The sequence below is a fragment of the Nicotiana sylvestris genome, chromosome 11, assembly GCF_000393655.2.
Source record: "Nicotiana sylvestris chromosome 11, ASM39365v2, whole genome shotgun sequence".
Taxonomy (NCBI): domain Eukaryota; kingdom Viridiplantae; phylum Streptophyta; class Magnoliopsida; order Solanales; family Solanaceae; genus Nicotiana; species Nicotiana sylvestris.
Genome location: NC_091067.1, coordinates 44,758,346 through 44,767,135, shown reverse-complemented (window position 1 = coordinate 44,767,135; position 8,790 = coordinate 44,758,346). Strand labels below are relative to the sequence as shown.

Here is an 8,790-nt window from a genome sequence, read left to right as displayed (position 1 = left end):
AAATCCTTCGCTAGCGGAGGCAGTTGATGTGATACTACAAGAGAAGGATGAAACTCTTCATGTTAGAGACTCATTAGAAGCTTGCTTGATGAATCTACAAGAAGTTGATGGTGAATAGTTGGCGGAGTGGGTTATGTCTCTTGAAGGTCAAGGTTTCTGGAAAAGAGAACCTAGTTTGAGCCCTTACACTTAGAAGAAAGAAAAACACCACTTGCGAAGCCGTCTATAAAGGAGCCACCACAGTTTGACCTGAAACCGATTCTAGCTCACCTCAGGTACGCTTTCTTAGGACCAAACTCTACTTTACCTGTTATCATCTCATCTGTTTTGTTAGCTATGTAGGTAGAACAACTCTTATATGTGTTATAAGAATGTAAGACTGCTATTGGTTGGACTATGGTAGATATTAAGGGTATCAGCTAGGCCTTTTGTGTGCATAAGATTCTCTATGAAGAGGGGCACAAGCCTTCTAGGAAACATCAAAAAAGGCTAAACCCGAATATGAAGGAGGTGGTGAAGAAGGAAGTAATTAAGTAGTTGGATAGGGGCATCATCATTCCAATTTTGGATAGCATCTGGGTAGGCCCAATCCAATGTATTCCAAAGAAAGTGGCATGACTTTTATACAGAATAAGAATAATGAGTTGATCTCTACTGGTACAGTCATGGGTTGGCGAATTTGCATGGATTACAGAAAACTGAACACTACCACCCGGAAAGACCATTTTCCCCTGCCGTTCGTTGACCAAATATTGGATAAATTGGGATGGAGGTATCGCTTCTACTTTTGGATGGATATTTGGGGTACAATCAGATCACAATAGCCCCTGAGGATAGAGGAAAAATGTCATTCACTTGTCTGTATGGAATCTTTGCTTATCGGAGAATGTCGTTTGGCCTATGCAATGCACCGGCCATTTTCCAAAGGTGTATGCTAGCCATTTTCATTGATATGGTTGAAGATATTATGGAAGTCTTTATGGATGATTTCTCAGTGGTGGGAAATTCATTCGATGAATATCTTAAAAATTTGAGAAGGGTGTTAAAAAGGTGTGTGGAGACAAACCTGGTGCTGTATTTTGGGCCATCGAGTGTCAAGTAAGGGTATTGAGGTTGACCATGTTAAGGTTGACGTGATAGAGAAGTAGCCGGTTACTTCCTCTTTGGTCAAGGCTGTAAGATGTTTCCTTGGGCACGCCGGTTTCTACAGATGATTTATAAAAAAATTCTCTAGAATTTCTAATCACTTATGTAAACTGCTTGAAAAGAATCACCCCTTTGTGTTTTCTGATAATTGCAGGTTAGCATTTGAGGGGCTGAAGAAGAGACTAGTGACTGAACCAATCATCGTTGCACCCGATTGGGAGTAGCCTTTCGAGCTCATGTGTGATGCGAGTGACTATGCTATAGGAGCCGTTTTTGGGCAGCGAAAGGACAAAATGGTGCATCCAATTTACTATGCAAGCAGAACGCTAAGCGATGCATAACTCAATTATACTGTGACCGAGAAAGTGATGTTGGATGTAGTGTTTGTATTCAACAAATTCAGGTCTTATTTGATAGGTTCAAAAGTGATTGTTTATACTGACCATGCAGCACTTAGGTACTTGATAGCAAAGAAGGAGTCAAAGCCACGCTTGATCCATTGGGTTTTTTTGCTACAAGAATTTGATTTAGAGATCCGTGATAGGAAAGGAACAGAGAACCAAGTGGTAGACCACCTTTCAAGGTTGGAGGAAGCTGAAAAGAAAGTGGAGGTTGAAAATATAATGGAGACATTCCCGGATGAAAAATTACTACTAGTGGCAATGGAGGAGACGCCTTGGTATGTTGATATTGCTAACTATGTGGTATAGTACTTTATGAACTCTTTTTGATTCAAAAGAAATAGTTCTTTCGTGATTATCGGTCTTATTACTGGGATAAACCTTTACTTTTTAAAATATGTGTGGATAATATGATCCGGAGGTGTATCCCTGAGAAAGATCAATCTTGTGTTTTGCAGGCCTGCTATCCTTCACCATATGGTGGGCACTTTGGAGGAATTCGAACAGTTGCGAAGGTGTTGGAGTCGGGTATATATTGGTCGACTCTATTCAAGGATGCCCATGCCTAGGTGAAAAGTTATGATGAGTGCCAAATAACCATCAACATATCTCGTTGTCATGAGATGCTAATAACTACAATTCAAGAGGTGGAAGTGCTTGACGTGTGGGGGATTAATTTTATGGGACCATTTGTCAGCTCGTGCGGTAACAAGTACATATTGGTAGTAGTTGACTATGTCTCCAAATAGGTTGAAGTTGTGACTCTTCCAACAAATGATGCCAAAGGAGTAATAGGATTTCTAAGGAAAAATATTTTCACACGGCTTGGCACTCCAAGAGCTATAATCAGTTATGGTGGAACTCATTTATGCAATAGAGCATTCGCAACATTGTTAGAAAAAGTATGGAGTTCGCCATAAGGTTGCCACACCTTACCACCCGCAAATGAGTGGGCAAGTGGAAGTGTCCAATAGGGAAATCAAAAGTGTCCTGACCAAGATAGTGAATGCAACTCGAACTGATTGGGAAAGGAAGTTGGATGATATGTTATGGGCTTATCGCACATCCTTTAAAACTCCAATCGGTATGTCTCCGTACAAGTTGGTATTTGGAAAAGCATGCCATCTTCGGTGGTGCTTAAGCATAAAGCCTTATGGGCACTACGACAGTTGAATTTGGATATGAAAACTATGGGCACAAGTAGAGTTACAGAGTTACATGAACTTGAGGATTTCCGATTCCAGGCATTTGAGAGTACAATATTGTATAAGTAAAGGATGAAGATGATGCATGATAAGCACATTCTAAATAGGAACTTCAAACCCGGAGATCTGGTGGTGTTATACAATTCGAGATTGAGATTATTTTTGGGTAAGATGAAATCTAGATGGTCAGGATCATTTAGAGTTGTGCAAATATTCTCAAGTGGAGCTATAGAAATTGAGTCTGAAGATGGGACAAACAGGTTTAAAGTGAATCAGCAAAGGTTGAAACACTACCTTGGAATGATTTAAGAAAAAGGGGAGAAGATGTGATGTACTTGGAAGAGCCCCAATATGTGACTGAAGTGTAATCTTGAAAGCCTACGTCTACGTCGTGCCACGACGTTAAATCAGGCGCTTCTTGGGAGGCAACCCATGGTCGTGTTGTATTCGTCATGACATGACGTTAACTAAGGCGCTTATTGGGAGGCAACCCATTTCGTAGAGTAGATTTAGTTTAACTTTTGTTTTTTTATTTTTGATAAGGAGGCGAACTAACAAGTTAGCTTTATGTGAATCTTACATGTGTTGCTAGGTGTTTAAGCTACTTGGAGAAAAATATGTGAACGGGAGTCATAACAAGAGGTAAGAGTGTGAAACTTATTGTATATCGGGCACAAAAACACCTTGTGGGCAAGCCTCATAAAGCGAACATCGGAAACACGTCGCCTACAACTTTGCCCCGCATACAAATTGCAGCGCCCCATAGTCTGCCTCGCCATACCTATAACGCCAAGGTTGGCGCATTGGTGTGTACATTGAAGCCTTCAAATTCTCCCTCTCATGCAACCCCGCACCGTCCAATGCGCTAAGGCTTGCGCGCCTCACAATGCATCACGATGTCTAGCCCCTACGTCTCACGCTACCTCACGCAGCCCGGTGCCAAGAGGCCTAGGTAAGTCCCTCTTTTTCTTTTTCTTGTGTTATTTTTCCCTTACACCTAAAACCCTACACCCCTCTTAATTAATTACCCAGCCCCATAAACACCCATTCCCTTGTAAAACCCACACGACCCCAGCATCTAAAACAAAATGAAACAAAACCTTCTACCTAACTCCCAGCCCAATTTTCCCGTGCCCAAGCAGAAACCAAAAATCCCAACTCCTCAAGCCACCACCTCACCACACTGCCTCGTTCTCTCTTTCTCAATTTCCAGGTATGTCTTTCTCTCTCTCTCTTATATTCTATCTTTTTCTATGTAAATTCTTGTTGTTAGGTAATATGCTCTATAAGGTGCAACAATGGTGCAATTGTGCTAAATTCCCAACCCCAAATACCCCCATAGGATATCTTTTGATTGTTGTAGTGAGTGCTTCACACTCGATTCCCAAGCCGATTTGGGAGGGTGGAGCAATCCTTCACCCACGAAGAGAAAAAGACATACCTGGGAATTGAGAGAGAGAACGAGGCAGTGGGGTGAGGTAGTGGCTTGAGGAGTTGGGATTTTTGGTTTCTGCTTGGACACGGGACAGTAGGGCTGGGAGTTAGGCAGAAGGTTTTGTTTTAGATGCTGGGTCGTGTGGGTTTTACAAGGGAAGGGGTGTTTGTGGGACTGGGTAATTTATTTATTTATTTATTTTGGTCAGATACAAGTTTTTATGTTGAGGGGAGAATTGAAACTTTCTATATAAAAAATAAAGAAGGCAACTTCTAGTTTTGTACAGTTTTGGTTCTTTTCAACTGTTTTCTCAAACTCATCTTTTTCTTTTGCTTTTATGGTTGAATGTAATTCTCTTCACAATCTTGTCATATTCGACTTCACTCGCGATTGTGCTCTAATAAATGATATATGATGAAAATGAAAATAGTAACTAACCATGCTATGTATGCTGCATCACTTTCTAATTAAAATAAGAAACAAATTTAAGGATTGTAATACATATTAATATGTCAAAATAGAGTGGCATGATTAGTTTTTGGATTGATAATCGAAAAATAAGGGGCATTTGCATCTATACCCAATTTTTGGGTCACGTTTTAACTTGTGCCCGCATTGTAAAAAAAATTGCAAGTGTACTCACTTTTTCGCGTAACTTCAGCATACGGGGCTGAAGTAGCAAAGGCAATCACGCAAAACTTCAGCATTCTAGTAGACGGGCCTGAAGTAGCAAAAATCACTGAACCAACTGTGCTGAAATTTTTGTTTGTAATTGCTAAACTTAAACATAGTAGCTGAAGTTTTGTTCTCTATTTGCTGAAGTTTTTGTTTGTAATTGCTGAACTTAAGCATAGTAGCTAAAGTTTTGTTCTCTATTTGCTGAAGTTTTTGTTTGTAATTGCTGAACTTAAGCATAGTAGCTGAAGTTTTGTTCTCTATTTGCTAAAGTTTTTGTTTGAAATTGTACTAAATAAGCTGAAGTTTTTTTGTCCTAGATTATTAGTTGTCATTAAGCTTTTTCAAAAATTTCAGCAAAAGATGCCGAAGTTATTTAGTTCATTTATAAAAACTTCAGCACTAAATAAGCTGAAGTTTTTTTGTCCTAAATAAGCTTTTTCAAAAACTTCAGCAGAAGATGCTGAAGTTATTTAGTTCATTTGTAAAAACTCCAGCACTAAATAAGCTGAAGTTTTTTTGTCTTGGATTCATTAGTTTTGTTATAAAGCTTTTTCAAAAACTTCAGCAGAAGATGCTGAAGTTATTTAGTTCATTTGTAAAAACTTCAGCACTATATAAGCTGAAGTTTTTGAAAAAGTTTTCTAACATACTAGATAAATAATCAGATTGCCAACAGTATCTAAATCATAAATTTTGCAAAGAATAAACGTGAAAAAAATAGAATTATCATGAAAAGAATCACTAAGTGTGACCTTAAACTTCCCGTACGTAGAAATATTCACAAATTATTGTCTACTAACTTACGTAATTATTTATAATTTATTTTTAAATAATCTGATAAACATACTTATGGCAATCATCCAATAAACTGAAGTTTCATAGCAGCACCAACAGCAGCAGCAGCAGCAGCAGAAGAGGAGGAGGAGGAGGAGAAAAGGGGCTGAAGTTGTTTAAAAAGTGGGTATAAGTTAAAACTTTTTTAAAAAAATGGGTATAGGTTAAATGTGGGCGACCAAATAGGGCGCCCCGTGCAATTTTACGAAAAATAACCCGTGTTTGTAAATCAATTGAAAAATAGCCACTATTTAATAGAGATAAAATTTGAACAAAAATATCCTTAGTTAAAACACGAAAAATCCAGCATAAGGTAGTACAAAACTCCAGCATATTATGTTGAAATTCCAGCATATTATGAATTCCGGCATATTATGTTGGAATTTTCTAAGTAAAAAATTTGTATTTCAGCATATTATGCTGAAATATTTTCGGATTTTAACTAAGGTTGGTTTTGTTCAGATTTTATTTTGCATGAAAAAATGAATAAATTTTTGATTAATTGTGAAAATTATGGTTAATTTTTAACTAGTAGTAGTCAATCATGATAATTCTGATTAATATTGTAAGAGTGATGATTGTATCTCGAATTTATAAATTTTTGTTCTATTAGTTATTTGGTCTTTTTGGCTTATTAGCAAAAATGCCTATATGATGCATGTGAAATTTGATTAGTGTCGACACTTCAAAAATATTGTGATTCCTTTAATTTCCTCCTGCAAACGAACAATGGTCTAGGAGCACTTCTCTCTTTGAAATTGACTTTCAATTGCTCTATCATCTCCAACATTTTAATCTAAACTTGACTTATATTATAGTACAACAGTTCAACCTTTACTAGAAACACACAATATTTATAGCATGCTAACACACACCCTCAACACTTTACTCCGTCCGAGTTTATATCTCAATATCTTGGTGTTTTCTTAATTTCCAAACGTTAGGTACATTAAACTTAGAAAGGGAATAGAGCTACTAAGTGGAAAAATATCAAATATGTTATGGAATAAAAGCAATTTAGTAAAACATAAACAAGAAATAAAAAAGCAATTTAGTAAAACATGAACAAGAAATAGAGATAGAGAGAAGGAAGAGATTTTCTTCTTCAATTGTGTGTATTTTCCTATTTATTATAAGACCTTTATATAGGCATGAAAAGTGAAGAAAATATGTCATGGAATATGTCATTGAACATAGAAAATATGTCATTGAATATGTCATTAACCATTTGAGAGAAAGATCATGGAGGAAGAGCAGACATCCACCATATTTTAATTTTTATCATAACACTCCTCCTTGGATATCCATAAATAATGTGCCTCGTTAAAACCTTATTAGGAAAAAACCCTATGGGAAAAAAAATCCTAATGAGGGAAAAAGAGTACACATATTTATACGCCTTTTGGTTGCCTTGTTAAAAACCTTGCAAGGAAAACCCAATGGGACAAAACCTTGTAAGGAAAAAGGAGTACAACGCGTAGTAACTCCCCCTAATGAGATCATTAGTTCACATCGTTGAGCCTTCGTATCCCAATCTTGTACACTAGTTTCTTGAAGGTTGACGCCGGTAGATATTTGGTGAACAAATCAGCCATATTATCACTTGAACGGATCCGTTGCACATTAATATCACCATTCTTTTGAAGATCATGTGTGAACAATAATTTAGGTGAAATGTGCTTTGTCCTAACTCCTTTATGAATCCTCCCTTTAATTGGGCTATGCATGTTGTATTTTCTTCATACAAAACTGTGGGTAGTTTATCACACTTCAAACCACATTTGTCTCGAATAAGATGTATAGTAGACCTCAACCATACACATTCTCGACTTGCTTCATGAATAGCAATTATCTCAGCATGATTAGAAGAAGTAGCCACGATTGATTGCTTAGTCGATCGCCAAGATATGACAGTGCCACACATGTAAACACATAACATGTTTGAGATCAAGCCTTGTGTGTGTCAGATAAATACTCCACATCGACATAACCAACAAGATCGGTATTGCAATCATTGCCATAAAATAAGCTCACACTGGTAATTCCCCTTAGATAACGCAATATGTGCTTGATTTCATTCCAATTTCTCCTTGAACGGAGCTATATCTTGCTAAGACATTAACTAAAAAAGTTATGTCAGGCCTTATAGTGTTAGCAAGATATATTAGCGCACCAATTGCATTAAGATATGGTACTTTAGGACCAAGAAGCTCTTCATTATTTTCATGAGGTCGGAGTGGATCTTTATTTATATCGAGTAATCTCACAACCATCGGGGTACTTAATGGATGTGCTTTATCCACATAGAAGCTCTTTAAAATCTTTTTAGTGTATGCTGATTGAAGGACAAAAATTCCATCTTTCATATATTCAATTTGTATACCAAGACAAAATTTTGTCTTTCCAAGATCTTTCATTTCAAATTCTTGCTTTCAACAGTCTACTGCTTTAGGAAGCTCTCCAGGAGTTCTAATGATATTTGAATCATCAACATACATGGCGATTATAACAAATTCAAATTCATATCCTTTTATAAGGACACAAGGACAAATTAAATTATTCTTATACCCTTCTTTCAACAAGTACTCTCTCGGGCGATTATACCACATGCGCCCTGATTGTTTCAATCCGTATAAGGATTTTTGAAGCTTTATTTAATAAATTTCTTGGAAACCTTAATATGCTCCAAGACAATTTAAATCTTTCAATGATATCCACTATACGCATATCAAGTTTTTCATATATTGCCAGATTAAAACCTGAAGTGACTATATCCACTATAAGAGAACATGTCTCCATATAATCAATGTGAGGATATTTACTAATTTTCTTGTGCCACAAGTCGTCTTTATGTCTATCGACTTGAACCTTTCGCACAAGAACACATTTATACCTCAATTGACTTTATACTTTCAGGTGTTGGACTATCCGTCCAACTTCACATTTTTCAAGTGAAGTCAATTTCATTGCGTATTTTTTATTTGGCCAATCTTTTATCCGTCCAAATTTCATGACAGATTTGATCTCAAGATCCTCGTCAATATTAATCATATTGAGCGCTACATTATATTAACAATATCGTCGACAATCA

General features: G+C 36.9%; 1 protein-coding gene across 1 annotated transcript; it reads left to right on the top strand.

Moving 5' to 3' along the window:
- The first annotated feature begins 766 nt into the window (after positions 1-766).
- LOC104225560 (uncharacterized) lies at positions 767-1,856 on the top strand. The gene is made up of 2 exons (XM_070161180.1): positions 767-1,050; positions 1,550-1,856. Exons 1-2 carry the CDS (start codon positions 767-769, stop codon positions 1,854-1,856), a joined length of 591 nt encoding a protein of 196 aa, XP_070017281.1.
- Positions 1,857-8,790: the final 6,934 nt, after the last annotated feature.